Source organism: Pleurodeles waltl, chromosome 6, assembly GCF_031143425.1.
Source record: "Pleurodeles waltl isolate 20211129_DDA chromosome 6, aPleWal1.hap1.20221129, whole genome shotgun sequence".
Lineage (NCBI taxonomy): Eukaryota > Metazoa > Chordata > Amphibia > Caudata > Salamandridae > Pleurodeles > Pleurodeles waltl.
Window position 1 is genome coordinate 672,447,200 of NC_090445.1, and position 21,561 is coordinate 672,468,760.

At 44.9% G+C, this 21,561-nt stretch overlaps 1 protein-coding gene across 1 annotated transcript in view; it reads left to right on the forward strand.

Annotated features, from left to right (window-relative positions):
* The window catches only part of LOC138301661 (olfactory receptor 6F1-like), a 167,604-nt gene that overhangs the window by 36,032 nt on the left and 110,011 nt on the right, over positions 1 to 21,561 (forward strand). The window contains exon 3 of the mRNA XM_069242175.1: positions 15,956 to 16,903. Within this exon, the coding sequence (XP_069098276.1) occupies positions 15,956 to 16,903 (948 nt within the window). The remainder of the gene's footprint in view (positions 1 to 15,955; positions 16,904 to 21,561) is intronic.

Below are 21,561 nucleotides of genomic sequence, written 5' to 3' on the forward strand. Positions count from 1 at the left end.
ATATGCACAGTTTTTTTCTTTGGCTATACATTTGTACTGCAATTCCTTTTCTACCCTTATGTTGTTCCTGAGAAACTTGTGTGGTCTGCCTACAGTTGTGTGTGTTTCAGCCTGCTTGCTGGTCCTTTTGCTATTGTTTGCAAAATCTGTCTTTGTGTGCAGTGCTGGTGTCCCCCAAGACAATGGTATATGTTGACTGTATGGATATGTGGATATAAATTCAATTGTGGTGTCATAGCATTGTGTTCTGTTTGGTATGGTAATTATTTCATTTTGGGCTGTCAAATGTGAGCATGTATGGTGTTAGACTTGTCCCCCTGATTCGAATTACAGATTCATCTAATATGTGGTAGCTTAAGTTTTGTTTGTGCAATTATTCTACCTTTGGTTGCATTTGACTGTGCATGTACCATTTAGCTGAGTGTACCTTGCAGCTACTTCATGTAGGTGAATGGTCCATGCAGATGCTGTTGTATTTGGTTTCTTGACTTGCACTTCCACATTCTGGAGATAGGCATGTCTCCTGACTCTAGTATTGTTTGTCCCTGAGATACAAATAGGGCCAGTTCCTGGGCAAATGTTGTTTAGGGGCATGTTCAAAGTGATATATGTGTCATCCTTCCATGAGTGCTTCTATGCCCCATCCCTATTGTGCAGATATTGTTTGCATAATGAGCTTTGGATATGGTAGGTGATGTGTATGTTCATACCTGGGATGTTTAATGGGAGTGGTGTTTGTGTTCCATGTCACATCCATACTTAAATCTGTTGAATTGGACAACAGTCCGTGGCATGTGTGCAATGGGAGGGTGTCAGTTGTATTTGTGGATGTCATTTTGCTGTGTTGTTGGTGTGTTGTTGTGTGTTTTAGCGTAGTGTTGCAGTGCAGTGTGAGTGACCTGTCAAAAAGGTTGTTTACTGACTGTGAATGTGTCATTCTTTGTGAATGACTGTGTACACAATGACAAGTGTAGTTGATGCCCATAGCGTGACCCCCATATCAAGTAGATGACACCATGACGATCTGTTGTTGAGTGTAATGACATAGGTAGGTGTGTGTACTGACGGTCAGTTGCATCTACGGCACAGTAGATTTTGTGTACCTCCAATGAGCAGCAGCAGGACATGTGTGATGGGCTCCATGGCGGCACAGGACCTGTAACCCTGTCGGCAGGTGAGTTTCTCCCTTTATACTGTCCATTTCCTCCTGCTGGGACATGATGGTTGGACCACCACAGTCATATTGGCTGTGTGCAACCAGATAATGTGTCTGGCGGAAACACAGGCTCCACAGGCTGTTTGTGCGGCCTTGTCACAGCAGCAGTCTGCGCTGCCTGGCGGTGCTAGAAGGACCATGGGGGCCTTTGCTCCATAGGCCTCCATGGCTCCGAATACAGTGGTCCGACCGCCAAGCTGATGGTGGTTGGACTACCACTGCAACCATCATGGTGCACAGACTGCCAAACATGCAATGAGGCCCTTATTAATGTTATTTTCACAATGGAATTCAATTCTGTGACTATTTCAAGTATAATAAAGGGACCTTCAGTTGTTGCCATTATGGACAAAGCATTTTTGCAGGTCCTGGCTAATTCCAGATCTCCAACAGCAAAATTGAAAGATTCAACATTTTATGACTACGGGAGGAATGACATTGAATTTGTACCCACAGATATCAATCCAACACTTTTGGTGGGAAGGATATTGATATCTGTTAGAAATGGTGTCTTTGGTTGGGAGTCAGAGTACCCCCGTTCAAGCAAGGACCCACACTCTACTCAGGGTAAGTCACACACAATCCAAATGATCCTGTGCCCACCCTCTGGCAGCTTGGTACTGAGCAGTCAGGCTTAACTTAGAAGGCAATCTGTAAAGTATTTGTGCAATAAATCATGCATTAACACAGTAGAACACCAAAAAAATACACCACACAGTGTTTAGAAAAATATATAACATTTATCTGGTAAAATGCAGGTCAAACAGGAATAAGATGCAAGAAGTATATTTTGAAATATCACTGTAAAAAATGATATAAAGTGCCTTTAGTCTCCTAAAAGCAACAAATGTCTCTTGCAAGCACAAAGTACCTGGTTTCTGTTCAAAATCTCCGCAAGGAACCGCATAGGAGGAGATGCATGGAAAACAGGGAGGTGTGCGTCGATTTCTCTGGCCACACACAGCGATGTGTTGTTTATTTTTCACGCAGGGAAGGCTTTGCATCAATTTCCAGAGCTCAGTCTTGGATCCTCTTCAGGTTGTGGGGTTTTCAGACGCTCTGGGGACAATGCATTGAAATCCGGCACTGACAGGACGAAGTCACAGGGGCTACGTCAATCCGGTGAGCGCTGTGTGAAAATTTCGACCGCATGGCAGCCGCTGCATCGATTCCTCTCATGAAGTCAGGCTGCGTCATTCCAGCTTGGCTGTGCGTCGATCCAGTGAGCCGTGCGTCTACTTTACGGTCACTATGCTGGTGCTGCCTCGATCTTCTCCGTGCGAAGTCGGGCTGCACCGTTACAGTTCGGCGTGCAGTTAATTTTTCACCGCGATGGAGGCTGTGCGTTGTTTCCGGCAAGGGGTGCACCAGGAGTTCTTCCTGCAGGAATGAAGTAGTTTTGATCCTGAGAGCAGCAAGGCAGCAGGGCAACAGCAAGGCAGAAGTCCTTCTCAGAAAGCAGTCAGGTGAGTCCTTTTTGGCCAGCCAGGCAGTGCTTCTTGGCAGGTTGCAGGTTGCAGGTTCTGGTTCAGGTTCTTCTCCAAGAAGTGTCTGAGTTGGTAGGGGCAGAGGCCCTGTTTAAATACCCAAATGTGCCTTTGAAGTGGGGAGACTTCAAAGAGTGGCTTAGAAGTGCACAAGGTCCCCTTTCAGTTCCATCTCACCACAAAACTGGGCACCACATTTGTGGGTATACAAACCTTCTTTTCCCCAGCAGGTCCTGCATGTATGCTGCCACCATTACTGCTGGACTCAGACTGTCTTGCCTTGATGTCTAGCTCCTTGAGACTCAGTTCATGAGCTAACAAATGTTTCTTCTCAGCCAAGGGTCTCTCAGCTGCAGCCTCAGCTCTCTTAGCTCCGGCCTGTTTGGCTTCTCTCTCTGCCCTCCTCTCTTCCTGTTGAGCTTCAATTTTTAACCTTGCCATTTGTAATTGGAATTCTCTCTCCTTTCCTCTGCAGGCAGGCCCTGGTCAGAGACACTGCTCCCTGGTTTGGCAGGGGGCAGAATCACAGTGGTAACATCCTCCACTAATCACAAAAAATCCTCTGAAGGTCCCTCCTCTTGCTCCTCATCCTCAACATCCTCCTCTGAATGGGCTTCTGCCCAGGCCCTCAGCTTCATTTGGTACTCCTCCTTCCTGGAGGCACCCTGAATGGGTACTCCCAATCCTTTGCAGAACCCTTTCAGCTGCTTGACAGTGTGGGGGTGATTCTAATTCTGGCGGGCGGCGGAGGCCGCCCGCCAGAATTCCGCCCCCATAATACCGCTCCGCGGTCAGAAGACCGCGGAGGGTATTATGAGTTTTTCCCTGGGCTGGCGGGCGGTCTCCAAAAGACCGCCCGCCAGCCCAGGGAAAAACTCCCTTCCCACGAGGATGCCGGCTCGTAATCGAGCCGGCGGAGTGGGAAGGTGCGACGGGTGCAGTAGCACCCGTCGCGTATTTCAGTGTCTGCAAGGCAGACACTGAAATACCTTGCGGGGCCCTCTTACGGGGGCCCCTGCCGTGCCCATGCCATTGGCATGGGCACGGCAGGGGCCCCCAGGGGCCCCGCAGCACCCCCTACCGCCATCCTGTTCCTGGCGGGCGAACCGCCAGGAACAGGATGGCGGTAGGGGGTGTCAGAATCCCCCATGGCGGCGCAGCAAGCTGCGCCGCCATGGGGGATTCTAAGGGCAGCGGTAAACCGGCGGGAGACCGCCGGTTTACCCTTTCTGACCGCGGCCAAAGCGCCGCGGTCAGAATGCCCTGCGGGGCACCGCCGGCCTGTCGACGGTGCTCCCGCCGACCCTCGCCCCGGCGGTCGAAGACCGCCGGGGTTAGAATCAGGGCCTGTATGTCTCCAGCTAGGTAAAAATCTTGGGCTCCTGCTTGAGACCCAGCCAGAGACATGTTGAACGAGGATATTAACTTAAAATGTCAGGTAGAAAACGAAATTGCAGAAAAAGATAAAAAATCAAGTTGACCTTCAACTGTGGGTAGGTACTGAACACTTAGCTACTGTATGTCACTGCACAAATACAAGTCCTATTCTCAATGTTAGAAATGGGGTCTTTGGTTGGCAGTCAAGTTACCCCCTGTTCAAGCAGGACCCTGACTCTAGTCAGGGTAAGTCACACACAATCCAAATTATCCTGTGCCCACCATCCACGAGGGAATGAAATCCATCGCCGAATGGATGAGAAGCAGCCGCCTGAAACTGAATTTGGACAAGACAGAGGTCCTCATCCTCAGACCCACCCCCTACACCTGGGATGACTCCTGGTGGCCTACCTCACTAGGAACCCCACCAACACCGACCAACCACGCACGCAACCTGGGCTTCGTCCTCGACTCCTCCCTCACCATGTCTAAACAGGTCAACGCAGTTTCCTCCTCCTGCTACAACACACTCTGCATGCTCCGTAGGCTCTACAAGTGGATCCAGACAGAAAGAAGAAGAACGGTGACACAGGCCCTCGTCAGCAGCAGGCTAGACTACAGCAACGCACTCTACACAGTCATCCCAGCAAAACACCTATGACGCCTCCAACGCATCCAAAACACCTCCGCCCGGCTGATCCTCGACGTACCCCGCTGCAGCCACATCTCCCACCACCTGAGAAACCTTCACTGGCTCCCCATGGACAAGAGGGTCACTTTCAAGCTTCTTACCCACGCTCACAAAGCACTCCACGACACCGGACCAGCCTACCTGAACAACAGACTCAGCTTCTACACCCCCACCCGTCAGCTCCGCTCCGCAAACCTCGCCCTCGCCGTCGTTCCCCGCATCCAACGAAAGACCTCCGGCGGCAGATCCTTCTCATATCTCGCTGCCAAGACCTAGAACACCCTCCCTACCAACCTGCGACAGACCCAAGACCTACTCACCTTCATAAGACTCCTCAAGTCCTGGCTCTTTGATCAGTAACAGCAGCTTCCTCCCCCCCAGTGCCTTGAAACCCTCACGGGTACGTAGAGCGCTTTATAAATTCAATAATTGATTGATTGATTGATTGATTGGTAGCTTGGCACTGAGCAGTCAGGCTTAACTTAGGCAATGTGTAAAGTATTTGTGCAATAAATCATGCAATAACAAAGTAGAACACCACAAACACACCACAGTGTTTAGAAAAATATACAACATTTATCTGGTAAAATTCAGGTCAACACGATTAAGATGCAATAAGTATATTTTGAAATATCACTGTAAACAAATGATATAAAGTGTCTTTAGTATCTTAAAAGCAACAAATGTCTCTTGCAAGCACAAAGTACTTGGATTACATTCAAAATCTCTGCAAGGAACTGCAGAGGAGGAGATGTGTGGAAAACAGCAAGGTGTGCATCAATTTCTCAGGCCGCACACAGTGATGCGTCATTTATTTTTCACGCAGGGAAGGCTTTGTGTTGATTTCTGGTGCTCGGTCTTGGATCCTCTTCGGGTTGTGGTGTTTTCAGACGCTCTAGGGAGGATGCGTTGAAATCTGGTGCTGACAGGACGAAGTCACAGGGGCTGCGTTGATCCTGTGGGCGTTGTGTGGAAATTTCTACCTCACAGCAGGCGCTGCGTCGATTCCTCTCTGGAACTTGCGCTGCGTCGTTCCAGCTAGGTTGTGCGTTGATCCAGTGGGCCATGCGTCGAATTTCTGTTCGCTACACTGGCGCTGCATCGATCTTCTCCTTGTGAAGTCGGGCTGCTTCATTCGAGTTTGGCATGTGGTGAATTTTTCACCACAATGCAGGCTATGCGTAGTTTCTGGCAGGCTGTGCATCGATTTTCGCCACACCGGAAGTTCTTCTTGCAGGAATGAAGTATTTTTGGTACTGAGACTTCAGGGAATAGGAGGCAAGCTCTATCCAAGACCTTGGAGATCACTTCTCAGCACAGCCAGAAAGCAGCAAGGCAGCAGGGAAACAGCAAGGCAGCAGTCCTTCTCAGAAAGCAGTCTGGTGAGTCCTTTGGGACTCCAGACAGTTTTTCTTGGCAGGTTGCAGGTTCTGGTTCCAGTTCTTCTCGAAGAGGTGTTTGAGTTGGTAGGGGCAGAGGCCCTGATTAAATACCCAAATGTGCCTTTGAAGTGGGGGAGACTTCAAAGAGTGGCTTAGTAGTGCACAAGGTCACCTTTCAGTTCCATCCCGTCTGCCAGAGTCCCAGTAGGGGGTGTGGCAGTCCTTTGTGTGAGGACAGGCTACTGTCCTTTGACATGTAAGTGTCAGGCCCTCCCAGCCCAGGAAGACCCATTCAATATGCAGATGTATGCAAGTGAGGCTGAGCATCCTGTGTTTGGGGTTTTTCTGAGTGAATGCACAATGGAGCTGTCAACTGAACCTAGCCAGACATGGATTGTAAGGCACAGAAGGATTTAAGTGCAGAGAAATGCTCACTTTCTAAAAGTGGCATTTCTAAAATAGTAATATGAAATCCAACTTCACCAGTCAGCAGGATTTTGTATTATGATTCTGGCCATACTAAATATGACCCCCCTATTTCTTTTAGATCAGCAGCTACCACTCAAACAGTATATGAGGGTGGCCCTAATGTTACCCTATGAAAGGAGTAGGCCTCACAGCAGTGCAAAACTAATTTAGTGGTTTTACACTACCAGGACATGTAAAGTACACAGGTATATATCATGCCTTTTGTCTACACAGCTTCCTGCCCTATGGGTTACCTAGGGCCTATTTTAGGGGTGACTTATATGTAGAAAAAGGGGAGTTTTAGGTTTGGTAAGTACTTTATAAATTGCAAGTCAAAATCGGCAGTGAAACTGCACACACAAGCCTTGCAATGGCAGGCCTGAGACATGGTAAGGGGCTCCTTGAGGGGGTGGCACATGCAGTGCGGCAGGCCCACTAGTAGCATTTAATCTACAGGCCCTGGACACATATAGTACACCTTACTAGGGACTTAAAAGTAAATGAAATAAGCCAATTGGGTATGATCCAATGTCATCATGTTCAAGGGAGAGAGCATATGCACTTTAGCACTGGTTAACAGTGGTAAAGTGTGCAGAGTCCTAAAACCAGCAAAAAGAGTGTCCAAAACGTGGAGGGAGGGAGGCAGGCAAAAAGTTAGGGGTGTCCACCCTAAGGCTGTCAGGTCTAATAGGGCATTTTCTTGCTTAACCATTTTGTGCCTCTGCCTCGCTGTGGAATACACGTCTGGGTCCGATTGACAGTTGGGCTGTTTGTGAATTCACTCTAGACAGTCACACAAAGGGAGCTGACGTGTGTCCTGCATATCCTCTTGGATCTTCCTGGGATAGAGCTGTGGGAGGAGCTGACACGTGCACCTGAATAGGGATGTGTCTGTCATCACACAATACAGTCTACAACCCCCTAGAGTGTGGCGGGGTCAGGATAGGTAGAGGCAGGACCTCGAAATACGAGACTTTTCTTTGAAGTTTGCCTACTTCGGAGGCAGAAATCAGCATGAGTATTTGACTGCTGACCCCCGCAACTTCAGAACACTTCTGGATCAAGAGGAGGCTCTGTCAAGGAGAAGAGCTGAAGAGCTGTGAAGAGGAGTACTGCACCTTTGCTGTGTGTGTTTTGCTGTGTTAGCCTGTGGTTGCTGTTTCTGCTTTGGAGAGGACAAAGACATGATTTTGCTGTCTATCCTGCTGGTGAAGTTTGTGGGAGGCTGGCTCTCTATATAATGTACGAAAATGTTGTGCACTGTGCAGAGACTCCAAACAACCCCACCTTTGTTTACAGAGGTAAAACCTAGACCACCTAATGCTCTAATTTTTAAGTTAGCTTGGTCTAGCAGTTAGGCCAATCTTGGAGAAGTGCAAAGCATTCATTGTATTCACACACTCAAATGAATAACTTGAAACCAATTTACAGAAATAGTATTTTATAAATGTTTTAAGACCAAGATCATCAAAATTGGGTAAAAAATTTTACGTTATGATTTTTCAAAGATTTTTGTCTGGTTTGTCGGTAATTACTCACTATAGGATTCAACGGAAGAAAACTTTAAAATGCATTTAAAATCAGGCAATGCATTTGCCAGTGTCTCCTTTTGTTTTTAGGTTGAGGTCATCAAAAGGTCCCGTAGACCAGCCAGGAAAGTTTGAGTAGTCCCTGGTTTTGGCAGGAGCACCTACTGAACAGTTCTTGGAGCTGGTGCTGGACCACTGCGGGGGACCACTTGGAAAAGCAATGCAAAGGTAAACTACAAGGTGAGTGTGTTGGGTTTCCCTGGAGTGTAGAGGTCACAAGGGATGGGGGACCCTTAGAGCACAGCTGGCTTTTCAGGTGCAGGACCCAGGGCGGTTGGCTGCAGAGCAGTTAGGTGAGCCAAGAGCTGTGTACAAAGGAGCCCTTGGAAGCAGGAGGCAGGTCAATTTGAGGGTGGAATACAGTTTAGTAGGGCCACTCTGGGGGATGCTTCTTACATGTCGTGAAGTCCCTTGACTGGGGCTTGCTCCTGGTCTTTTGGGAGTCCAGAGTGGACTTTCATTCTGGGTGTCTGATGTTGGGGGTCCAGTACCCCTGGCTATTGCATGGTTCAGAAAGTGGAGGTTGCAGCACCACCAAACCTGGCACACCTGCAGGATTTCTCCTCTGGGTCTGTCGGGTGAAATTTGGTCTAGCTGCTTTGTCTGGTTCCTTGGTCAATGCCCAATCAGTGAATTGGACTTCACTGGTCTTTTGCTTCTTTGTTGCAGGGAGTGATGCCTGCATTCTGGAGGGAGATCTTCAATGATTTTCAGAACAGCGGAGGTCCTCTGGGGTTTTGTAGAGTCTATCAAATGTCAAAACAACCCCTCAGTGACGATTGTTGAGTCCTGGGTGCAGCAGGCAGAGTTTGGTGCCTTTTTCTTTGTGCAGCAGGAATGCTGTTCTCGAGACGTGGGTCTTCTTTGTTGCAGGCCTTCTTGTGTCCTTGGTATCTGACCTGCACGTCTTGGTGTACCCACTAAATACTGCATTAAGTGGGAGTTTAGGGGAGTACCTCATAGGGACCGATCGGTCATCTACCATAGAGTGGCTACACCCACTATGTGAACACTCCCTGTGTGTAGAGGTCACTTACCTATCCCTGATTGGCTATCTTTCTACCATGCAAGATGGAGAAAAATGAAATGGATGGGTCACCTCACATGCAACACCTTAGGGGTGGTGCAAGCTGGGGGTGGCATCTCCTCCTGTCCTTTGTGCATTTTACCGCCATTGCTCCCACCAAAAGTGGGGGGTTTGCAATGAGGCAGCCATCTGCTGCTAGCAGCAGGGCTAGGGTTCAAATTTCAGGGGCGGCAAGCCCTTTGAAGCACGCAGTCAGGGCTGTGCACATTCCTGGGGGAGGAGGTGCAACACCTCTGCCCCATAAGGGCTTTGGTTTCTGAACCCAGAGAGCAAAGGCTATCAGCCCAGGGTTCCAGAATCTTTTCTGGTGGTGGCAAGCTGGTTGTGACCAGCCACCAACTATGCCAAAGATAGTTAGCTTTTGCGGGGGTCACCTCTAAACAGTGCCGACTTCAGCGCTGGTGGTGCCCTGAGTGACAGTGTTTTTTGGCACCACTCTCACATTACCACCTCCTCGGATTCACTCACTACCACCCAGCAAATGTGTCCCTCATCTCTACATAGCTCCCCTTTCAGATGTGTTCATTTGTTTTAAAGTGCTTGTAAAATATGGCTTTACTAATCCACTCAGCTATCCTTATAAAATGTAGTTCTGGCTACATTAACCCTCTACGCTACTTTATGGTGAAAGCTGCTGCTAGACAAAACTCCTATCCCTCTCCCTAGCAGGTAATCACAAGAGGTATCTTGACATTTTATCTGTTCCCTAAAGGCTGGATGCAGAAGCAACTTTTCAGCTGGTGCTTTTAAATCTCAAGTTTCGTAAGTCATTGCTTAACACAGTTACCCCGAGGTCAGCACCACCCAGTCCAGGTCAGCACACAGTGCAGCCCCACCACCCGCACCACCCTAAAGCTGGCCCTACCTCTAAGGTGCCCTGGTGTACATTTTGCAATAAATCCAATACTAGTCCCAGTTGGACTTATTGACCTGTGTTGTTTGATAGCAAACAACCCAGGGTTCAGAGTGGCCATCATGTAGCTGTGAAACTCAGACTGACCAGTGCCCACCTTATGCATGTAAAGAGGCTGCTCTGTTCACTTACTATGGCCCAGGTTTGGCAAGGACACAGTAGGGGCATATTGCTCATGCACATAGTAGTAGTACCATTTAGTGTTTAGTTACTTAAAACCATAACAAAGGTTATACCCACCCATGCAGTATAATGCAACCTGCCTTAGGACTGAAAGGCCTACCAGAGGGGTAACTTACCTATATGGCTTGCAGTGTGTAGTGGACAGGGCACACAGGCTGTGTGTCATGTCAGTTTTGCTTTTCAGGATTGCACCAGGACACACAGCCTGCAATGGCAGACCAGTGGTCTGCCCTGCACTGCCCATGCCCTGCCCAGCACCGTCGTAATGTGCACTATCTGCTGTGGAGACAGTGCACATTATGAGAGTGCTGGTGCCCGCTACGGGGAGCAGCACTGCCGCTGGCTCGATTATAAGCCAGCGACAATGCTGCTGCCACATTCCTTCTGGAAAAACCTTGGTTTTCTCCCCTAAGCCCAGCGAGCAAGTTATAATGGGGCTGGTGGGGAGGTCGCCAGAAAGGTGGCAACCTCCCCTTCGGAAGTTTAGCGGACTGGCATTCACATCCGCTGAAATCTTAATCAGCCCCTTGGGCCCAATAATAGTTTGACAGAGGGGAAAGTCTGTTTGTCAAACTCCCGACAGGGTGGCCCCCTTTGTGGCGACTACCCCACCAGACCTATTAGGTGTTTTCTGCTAGACTGGCAGGCGGAAGCCTCACTTTCCACCCGCCAGCCTAGTGGGAAACAGAGCAGACACTGCACATTGCGCTGCGCAGGGGGGCCTGTGCAATGCCCATGCCAAGTGAATGGGCAATGCAGGGATCTACCTGTGCCCCACTGCACCTGTTCGCTGCCAGCCTTTTCATGGAGGTGAACCCATCAAGAAAAGGCTTGCAGAGAACAAGGTTGTAATGTAGCATGCAGCGCTGCGCTGGCAGATTATGATATCCACCTGCCGTCGACCCATCAGGATCTTCGTTCCTGGTGGAGATGGTGGAACCCGGGAGGTCGTAATGTGGTGGTCGGACCAACAGAGCAGTGGTGGTCCTGAGTGCCACTGTGGGGCTGGCTGTCTTAAGACCACCAGCCTCGTAATGAGGCCCTTAGTCTGTGAAAATTAAAATCTTTGTTGTGTATGTTGAATGTTTGTTGTTTTGGTATTGTTTTACTTAGATAAACATTTGATATTTTTCTAAACCGGTCCGGTGTCCATTTGTAGTGTTTTCACTGTGTTACTGTGTGTGTGGTACAAATACCTAACACATTGCCTCTGAGATAAGCCTGACTGCTCATGCCAAGCCACCAAGGGGGTAAGCAAGGGTTACCTTAGTGCTCCCTTACCCTGATTAGAGTGATGGTCCCTACTTGGAGAGGGTGTTAGCTGACTTCCAACTAGAAACCCAATTTCTAACAAATGCCACATCCATACATATTTGTGATGAATGTGATGACAGTCCATGGCATGTGTGCAATATCAGCGTGTGAGTTGTATTTGTAGAAGTGGTATTTCTGTGTTGTTGGTGTTGTGTGACACATTGTTGTGTCCACTTAACTGTCTCTGTGCCTGAGATATATAGATGTGTGTGTTTTGTGCAGTGTGAACGACCTGCCCAAAAGGTGCATTTGGTGACTGTGAATGTGTCCTTCTTTTTGTATGATTTCAACCCAGGACACAATGAAATTTGTACTTGGTGTGCTTAGCATGACCCCCCCATAGAATGTGGCTGATGGTGCAACGATCTGTTGTTGAGAGTAATGGCAAAAGAAGGTGTGTCTACTTATGGTCAGTTGCATCCATGGCAGCTTGGATTTTGTTCACCTTCAATAATCAGCATCAGCGGCAGGACGTGTGATGGGCTCCATGTTGGCACAGGACATGTAAGGCTGTCTGCAGATTAGTGTCTCCCTTCATACTCCCCATTTCTTCTGGCTGAGATGTGGTGGTTGGACCATCACAATCAAATTGGTGATGTGCAACCTCATAATGTGTCCTCCAGAAACACAGGCTCTGCCAGCCTGTTTGTGCAGCCTCGTGACCGTGGCGATCTGTGCTTCCTGGTGGTGCCAGTGGAACCACAGAAGTCTTTGCTCCATAGGCATGCATGACTCGTAATACAGCAGTCCAACCACCAACACCGTCATGGCGGTCCAATTTACTAATGTTCTAAACTTTGAGACATATCATAAAAGATTCACACTTCAAAAATGAAAATCATAAAAGATAAAAAAACATATATAACTAATTTTGAAAGAAAATACATTTTTTTTTAAATTACCAATAAAAGCATTAATCAATTGTAGCATATATTCTCAACAATTGAACTTATTCCAAACATAAATGCATTACAAATGTCATTAGTAAAAGTATGTTTACTACATTTTCATAAACCTAAAACTTATAAATATAACACAAAATATTAGTTTATACATTGTAAATAATACAAATTAATTCTATAATTTAGGCATTTCATTTTTTTTTTAAATAAATGAAAATGTAAAATGTTTTTAAAATTCCAACATGTATTATGTCATTATAATTTTCAACTTTTAAAAAAAAGTTCCTAAACCTTTTTTTTAACTTGCTATTTAAAAACCTATTAAATATAATAATTCATAAAAATAAATGCACAGATATATTAGACTGTTAAATTAAATTTTGATACACTATACAGTTTACCAAATGCTCTATAGTTTAAATAATTATTTGAATATTTACAATAAATTATTTTTTACATTTAATATGATTTATGTATACATTTAAAATAATTATAAACTATTATTAAGAAAATTAATAATGTAACAAAAAATAGTTTATATTTTGTAATATTAATTTGCATGCCCATAAAATAATTAGCATAAAAATATTAACTTTTTTAAAAATTCTGCACTGTTTTCCCCTAGAAAACCAACGTCGCACTACTGAAAGAATTATATATACATTATTTTTACCCATTAATACAACCAGAAATACAAATTTTAAAAATTCCATAATTAATAAATTATTTTACTAAACATACAATTACAAAATAATACTTACGAACAATATTGTATTTAAGATATTCTAAATAGATTTTTACACCAATATTAAAAACAACATTTAAAATGCAATTCTTATCTTTGATATTCCTTTTGATTATATTTTTGACACCCCAATATTATTGACACAATAGTTTTGTATTACAAGATTTTTTATTCAATATTTGTCCACTCACCCCTCAGTCTGTACACACACAATGGGATGGAATCAAAATTATATTTTTACTACTTTAAGTGGTACTGCAGTGGTACTACTTACTTATCATACGCAATCTACTTCTGAAGCTTGCGAGTGTAAATCTCCATCACCAGCTCTCCTATCTTTTCTATGGGCAAATCCTCACACAATTATATTTACTACTTTGTAGAAAATGTGGCAGGAACCAGGGGAGGTGGCTTGATAAAGGGAAATACTTGCTACTAAATGGAAGAGTCAAAAAGAATTTTGGAAAGGCTAAGGAGTAATTTAGGGCCACATGTACAAAGCATTTTTCTAGTCACAAAAAACTAGAAAAATGCTTTTTGGGATGCTCAAAGCCCAATTGTGATGTGGTAACTTGCTACTGAATAGCAATTTGGGTTTTGCGATTCATTATTAGGAAGGGGCGTGTTTAGTGCGTCCCTTCCTAATACCGAATCTGAATGGGATGTATGATTGTTTTGTGACCGTGAATGCAGTCACAAAACAATCGCAGTTAGCACCAATTTCAAACTGGTGTTAACCAATTCACAAGGGGAAGGGGTGCCTTCGGGACCCCTTCCCCTTTGTGAATGCAATGAAAACATTTTTAAGAGCAGGCAGTGGTCCCGCGGACCACTGCCTACTCTTAAAAAATGAAACTGAAATATTTATTTTTTTTCTTTTGAAACGCATCCCATTTTCCTTTAAGGAAAATGGGCAGCGTTTAAAAAAAAAGATTGCTTCATTTAAAAGCAATCACAGACATGGTGGTCTGCTGACCCCAGCAAGCCACCATCCCTCTGGTTTTTGCAATTCCCAGTGGGTTGCAAATTGCGACCTACCACATTAATATTGCTGAGGTAGGTCTATTTGCAACACATCAGGAGTCGCAAATGGTACTCAATGAAGTTTCTTACATTTGGAATTGCGATTTCATAATTACGATTTGCATCGCAATTCCAAATGTTCGTACATGTGGCCCTTAGCGATGGACAGAAACTCACCCAAAAAGAGTAAGCCGTTACTATTCACAAACTGCACTTCTAAAGTGACTAAACCCAAAAAGGACCCTAATGTGTAGTAAGTATACTCCAGCGAACAGATTGAGTAAGTCCATCACCACAATTGGTCAACCACTAATATTGCAACACACAACCATTGAAAATAATGGAACCAAGGATTTACAATAGAACCCCAGACAAAATAATGTTAAAATAAATTTAGTTATTTCGGCTTTTAAAAAATACATATAAATGTAATTTAAGGTTTAGAATAGTATATATAAATGAAAAAATAAATGCTACTTGGCTCTATGTGTATAATTTCATTATAGCCACCTCATGCCCACCTCATTACCCTTCCCCTGCTGGGGTCGAATAGGAGATGTGATTGAGGACAACACTACGGTCAGACATATAAACACATATATCAACATTAAACTATATTTTTGTATATTTGTAAATGTCAAAATAAAGTACTTACTTTAACATTTAATGTAACATTATTCGCTGTGGGGATTCTGTTTTAATTCCCGGCCTTTATTATTTTCTATCAGAGGGTGTTTCAGTAACAATGGTAAGACGTTAGAAGCTGTAAGTCAAAAGCTGCTGTCGATTCGTGTGGTCCCAATGCAAAACGTGCATAAATATACTACAGAAAGGTATGAGATCTTTTCAAAAGTAAAAAGGTAGTTGAAATCGGTGGCTCCAAAGTCACAGACAAACCTTTACCCAGGGCCCCACCAGCATGGAGTTTCACCTCTATATATTGCAAAAGAGGAGTCAACGCTACCACATAATCAAAATCACATCCATAAAGTGTGCTGACGAAATAATGTGTTATAGTTGACCTCAATTGTACAGTAATTACTAAACAGGACACAGAGTAAAGTTTATTTTTATAACAAAATTCACAGTAGACCGGAATAATTCCTGTTTTAAATATTGTATGAACTATGCACTCTCACATTGACCTCTGAGGTTTACATTTTCACTGTTGGTATTGCGCATCACAAATTTATGAACTATATAAACATTGTGAAAAATATTAAATCTAATTTATGCACAGGCTTATCCGGATTCTGTCACAAAAATTCGCAATATATGCAGATACATGTAATGGTTTAGAGTTATTTATATATGTAGATGTCTCCGACAAATTATTTGACATTTCTAATTAAGGCTATGTAACGCTAAAAGTTAAAGTTAAGAACAAATGAAATAAAACAACAGTCGCAAAGGTATATTGTCAATTCAAAAGTTACTAGTAAGTTGTGAAGACAATTTCAATACCGTTGATTAAGGCTTTGTTTTTCCGACTTTGACACTAATACAGAGCTGGTGGTGCCGGTTTGAAATATATATATCTATATTAATGAACACGTTTTCCTTTGATCGTTTCTGCAGAGAATCACAGTGCCACTAAGAGCCATAAAAATGAGAGCTCAGTGAAAGAATTCCATCTCGTGGGGTTTTCCAGCCAACAGGATGTACAGCTTGCCCTTTTTGGAGTCCTCTTGGTTACATATACCGTCACAGTTGCTGGAAATATGGTGATACTGGTGCTGGTGTGGGTGGATGCTAGCCTCCACAAACCTATGTATTTCTTTATCGCAAACCTGTCATCTTTGGAGATCTGCTACACATCAGTGATAGTCCCCAAGACACTGGAAAATCTTGTTAGCCAAAGTAAGGTCATCACTTTTTTCAGCTGCTTGGTCCAGCTGTATTTTTTTGGTGCATTTGGTGGAAGTGAATCTTTGCTGCTGGCTGTGATGGCCTATGATAGGTTTCTCGCCATCTGCAAGCCACTTCACTATAGCAGAGAAATGAGTAACAGATCGAGCTGTGGCCTAGCCGTTACCTCCTGGGTGGGAGGCTTTCTTTCTTCTTTGGTGCCCAACTTGATAATCTCAAGACTCCCCTTCTGTGGACCTACGCGGATCAATCATTTCTTCTGTGATGTGTTTCCTCTGCTAAAACTTTCTTGTGGGAATACTTATGCCAGTGAGATTTCAATTTTTCTCTTCTCGTTGGTGGTTGGATTAGGCTCCTTTCTGTTGATCCTGGTATCCTACGCACAAATCATTCGTACTATTTTGTGTATCCCCTCAAGGATAGGTCGGCAAAAAGCTTTTTCTACCTGTTTCTCACACATCACAGTTGTTGGAATTTACTATGGAACAGTTACCACCATGTACGTTGCAGGCCCCAGAGCTAATAGCTCTGAAGATCTAAGTAAAGTGTTAGCCTTGCAGTACACGGTATTAACACCATTACTCAACCCAGTAATTTATACCTTGAGAAATAAGGAAGTGAAAGATGCATTACACAAAGTAATCTGCAGAAAACATGGTGTGGCAACTGTTCCTACTACAACTGCATGGCATTGATGTCCAACTTAGGGCCTGATTTAGATACTCAGGACGTGTTGCTCTGTCACAACCGTGATGGATATCCCATCCTCCGAAATCTAAATCCCATAGGATATAATGGTATTTATATTTCAGAGGACGGGATACTGGTCAACTTTGCAACGGAGTAACTCAACCATCAATGTCTAAATCAGGCCCTAAGTTACTCTTCTCTTGTAGCTTAGAGCCATATTACAAGTAATCAGATACAAACCCTTGCTGTCCTTGCTGTAAAGAACTTTAGGGATGTAGAGGAAACTAAGGAGGGGAGCAGGGTGAGAGTACAAACAAGTACAAACAAGAACTAAGAGGCTCATGTCTATCACAGCTCATCTGATATTCTGATAACCCATCACACATAAATAGGAGTCCATCGCTTAATTTAGAGGATTACAGATGGAGTGCAATCTATCAGGATGGTGGAGGACATTGACTCCACCACCCAGACAGATTTATAATGATCTCTGCACCTTGACAGAAACCACAGTCATGGTGGTTCTTGTAAAGGTACAAAATATTTGGTGGTCGAAAGATTCCTAGATTGTTTTGACAAACATTCACCAAAGTTTTTGTTTTTCAAAAACAACCTATCACAGTGTGTATTATTGAAAAACGAAATAACCAATTAACCTCAATCTGGGGAGTTTTTCCCTATGTTTGGGGGTCATTATTTGTTCCTTTTTTTACCCAACTGTGAGGGACAGAAAAAAAATAAGTTATCAAACCCGGCACCTAAATCAGGCATATTAGAAATGGAGTCTCTAGTTGGCAATGGTGTGCACCCCTCCCAAGAAGGAACCCTCACTCTAGTCAGGGTAAGGGAGTCACACAGCTAGGATAACCCCTGCTCAGCCCCTTGGTAGTTTGGCTCAAGCAGTTAGGCTTATCTCAGAGGCAATATGTGTAGTATTTGTATACACACAAACAGTAACACAGTGAACACATCAGAAAAGTACTCCACACCAGTTTAGAAAATTAGCCAATATTTATCTGAGTAAAACAAGACCAAAACGACAAAAATCCAACATACACAAATAAAGATATGAACATCCAAAGATGACCTCCTAGTATAGCCATTACAAACGCAATAGATCCAACTTGGGCTATCATAGCGTATTGACGGAGTCACTTCCCACAGTCCGACGCCACTCGCGAGGTAGTGCAGGCCTGTCATGGAGTTGCTCAGACCAGGGGTAAAGTACCTCAGAAAATGATGAGGAAACAAAGACAATGCACGGAGTTGGGGAGGTGAGACATTGCTGGGCTGGTGCCGCATTGGTTCCTTACTGCTACCGGGGAGGTGAGGCATCAGTTCCTTACTCCTAGGCCGGGGAGCTGAGGGGCTGGTTCCTTATGGTTGCAGGGGAGGTGATGCTGCATCAGTGGCGAGGTGTTGGTTCCTTACAACAAGGTGTGGTCGATGAAACCAGCAGGTCAAGATGCAAGGAGTCGACTTAGCAGTATAGTGATCACACCACGGGTCCACAGGTGCTGAAGTGGAGTCCAAGTTGGGTGTTACAGTCATCGGTGACACAGCACTTGGGACTCAAGCTGTGGCAGGACTTCAGAGGTGCTGCCACAGTGCTAGGCCTGTGTTGCAGGTCGTTGTTGTTGCACTCAGCAAAGACCACAGCTCCGGTGCAGACAGCAGCACGGAGCCGGAGAGCAGCACTGGTTCCAAAGTTGATGTGCTTAGTTTCTTCTTGGTTGCACTAGAGCTCAATTCCAAGGGCCCAGGAATTGGATTTGGCACCACTTGGCAAGTCAGGACTCTAAGCAAAAGAGCCCAGGTGCTAGCAGGTAAAGTCTTTTATGTCCCTGAGACTTCTTAACAGGAGGCAAGTTCAGTCCAAACCCATGGAGAACCTTTGGAAGCAGGATGTAGTAAGCAAAGTCCAGTTCTTTCACTTCCAGGACAGAAGCAACAAGCAGCAGGCCAGCACAACAAAGCAACAGGCAGAGTGGCAGCCCCTCTTACAGCATCCAGCTCTTCTTCCTGGCAGAATGTCCTCAGTCCAGAAGTGTTCTAACTGTGGTTTCAGAGGTCCTGTACATATGCCCATTTCTGTCTTTGAATTAGGCAAACTTCAAAATGAAGACTTTGTAGTGCACAAAACCCTGCCTTTTTCTGCCCTGGCCCCAGACACACTCAGCGAGGCTGGCACTGCTTTAAATGAGGACAGGTACAGCCCTATTCAGGTGCAAGTGTCTGCTCCTTTCACCACTCTAGCTCAGGAAGACCCATTAACCTGGTGATGGGCCATCAGGATATGATATGCACACCTCACCTCTCTTTGTGTGACTGTCTAGAGTGAATGCAGAAACAGCCCAACTGTCATCTTGACCCAGACGTGTATTCCACAGACTGTCAGAGGCACAGAATGGTTATGCAAAAAAATGCCCAATTTATAAAAGTGGCATATTCAAACTTACAGTTCAAAAACTCTCTTCACCAAAAGATATATTTTAAAATTGTGAGTTCAAAGACCTTAAACTCCATATTTCTATCTGCTCTCAATTGGAAATTACACTTAAAATATATTTCATGGAAATCCCCATGTTACCTTAGGGAAGGATAGTCCTCGCAATAGTGAAAAACAAATGCAGCAGTATTTCATTATCAGGACTCTGAGAGAACAGAGCTGATTGCAGAGGCCCCCCTAACTTTTTGCCCACATTTTCCACTTTTTGCTGGTGTTTTCCTGACTCTAATGGTGCTCTGAGTACAGCTAACCAGTCCCAGGGCCCGTGCTCTGTGTAAAATCAGTATGCAAATTAGGCTAATTATAATTGGCTAAGTCAACCTACCTATAAGTCCCTAGTATATGGTAGGGAATGGAGGTTTAGGGACCCTAGCTTAGGTAGTGCCCCCATAGGTGCACTGCTGAGGTGCCCAGTGTCATTTTAAAGGCAGGCTTGCCTTGATGGCTGCTTTTAAATTAAAGTTACATGCAAATTCGACTTTGGAATTAAAAGTAGTTCCAAAGTCTTAAACTACTTTATTTTAACATATAAGTCACCCCTAAGGCCCCTAGGGCTGGGTGCCATGTAACTATAAGCAGGGACCTTATAAACATAGTTTTATAAGCCCTGGTGAGGTAAAACAGCCACATTTGTTTTTCCCTCATTGTAGTGAATGGCCTCCATAGGCTAGAATGGGGAGACTTTATTTTAATTTTAAAACTCCCCTGAAATAACAGATACCAGAAGTTTGGCATCAAATTAATTGTTATAATAAATCCCACAACTTCTAGTTGTGGGATTTAATATAACTTGTTCAGTTAAAGAGTTTTAAACTTTACCTGAAAAGCTGCCAACTTGAGCCTTGCAGTGTTTTTGCTGCTGTGCTCTGATTGGCCAGCCTCTGGCAGCCTGGCCAGGCTGCCTTGATGAGGTGTGAAGTGGCCTGGCTCCACACAGAGATGTGCCTGGGGGAGGAGATCTCCCCTCAGCAGATGGTGAAGCAGAAAGGGGGAGGGCTGACAAACTGGTCTTCAAAGGCAGAGAAGGACATTTGGAGCAACCCAGCAACACCCTCACATCCTGCAAACCCAGACAATTAGGTGCCCCCTTGATTAGATGAGAAGAGGGCAGGAGAGGGGTGTGTTTAGAATTTTTAGCCACACCAGTGGGTGGGTTCAGCCAGATGTAATCTCCAAAAATCACTTTCAGCCATGATGGATTTTTGAGGAATGCTGCTCCCTGGGATTGATTTTTGCCACACTTCCCAGGAAGTGATCATCACAGGGGGAAGGACCCTGCACCTGATTGGAGAACCAGGACCCCCCTGTTTTTCACCCAGGAGCAGGGATAAAACTGGCAGACATTCACCCACACCTCAGATCCCTATCAGATTCCAACAAGGAAGAACTGCAGGAGAAGAAGTACTGCCCTGGTGGACCCCAGACCTGCACCTGGACACTGCACTCTGGAGGACTGCACCAGCTGCACACTTGGGCTTCACCACTAAAAGGACTTTACCTGTCTTCTTCTGCTTCAAGAAGGGACTCCCTGTTTGCTACAGGTACAAAGGAGCTGCCCAGAGTCCCCTGCATCAAGTCCTGCAAGCAGTGCCCAGCTGACCAGCGTCCAGTGGCCATTTGAGGATTCTGACCAGGTGCATTCTGGGAATTGTAGTCCCAACTCCTAAGGTGCAACTCAGAGCTTCTGGAACCTTGGATCAAGTTGTGGACACTTCAAGGACACGAAAAGGACCTCTGGAAGAAGATCCAGAAGTTTGGAGACGTTTGGAGCAACTCCATAAGTTGAAGAGGTGCATTGTGGGAGTTGTAGTCTCAGGCTCCAAGAGGCCCACCAGAGCCTCTGAACCCTTGGCTTCTGAAAGTAAGTGTGACAGTGTTACCTCGTGGGTGGTCTGAACTCTGGACTTTGTTCCTTTCAAGTGTGACTTTTTTTTATTAACCCTTTGAGCGTTCGTTGCTTCTATGCGCTAGAAAGCATTAATTCTTTAAAAATGCGTATCGCCGGTTCCCCTTATCCGATTTTATTTGTTTTGGTGTCATCTTAAAGATAACAATATAACCTATTTTTATAAATTGATTTTGGATTTTTAAACTGTTTCCTGTGTTTTATTTAATT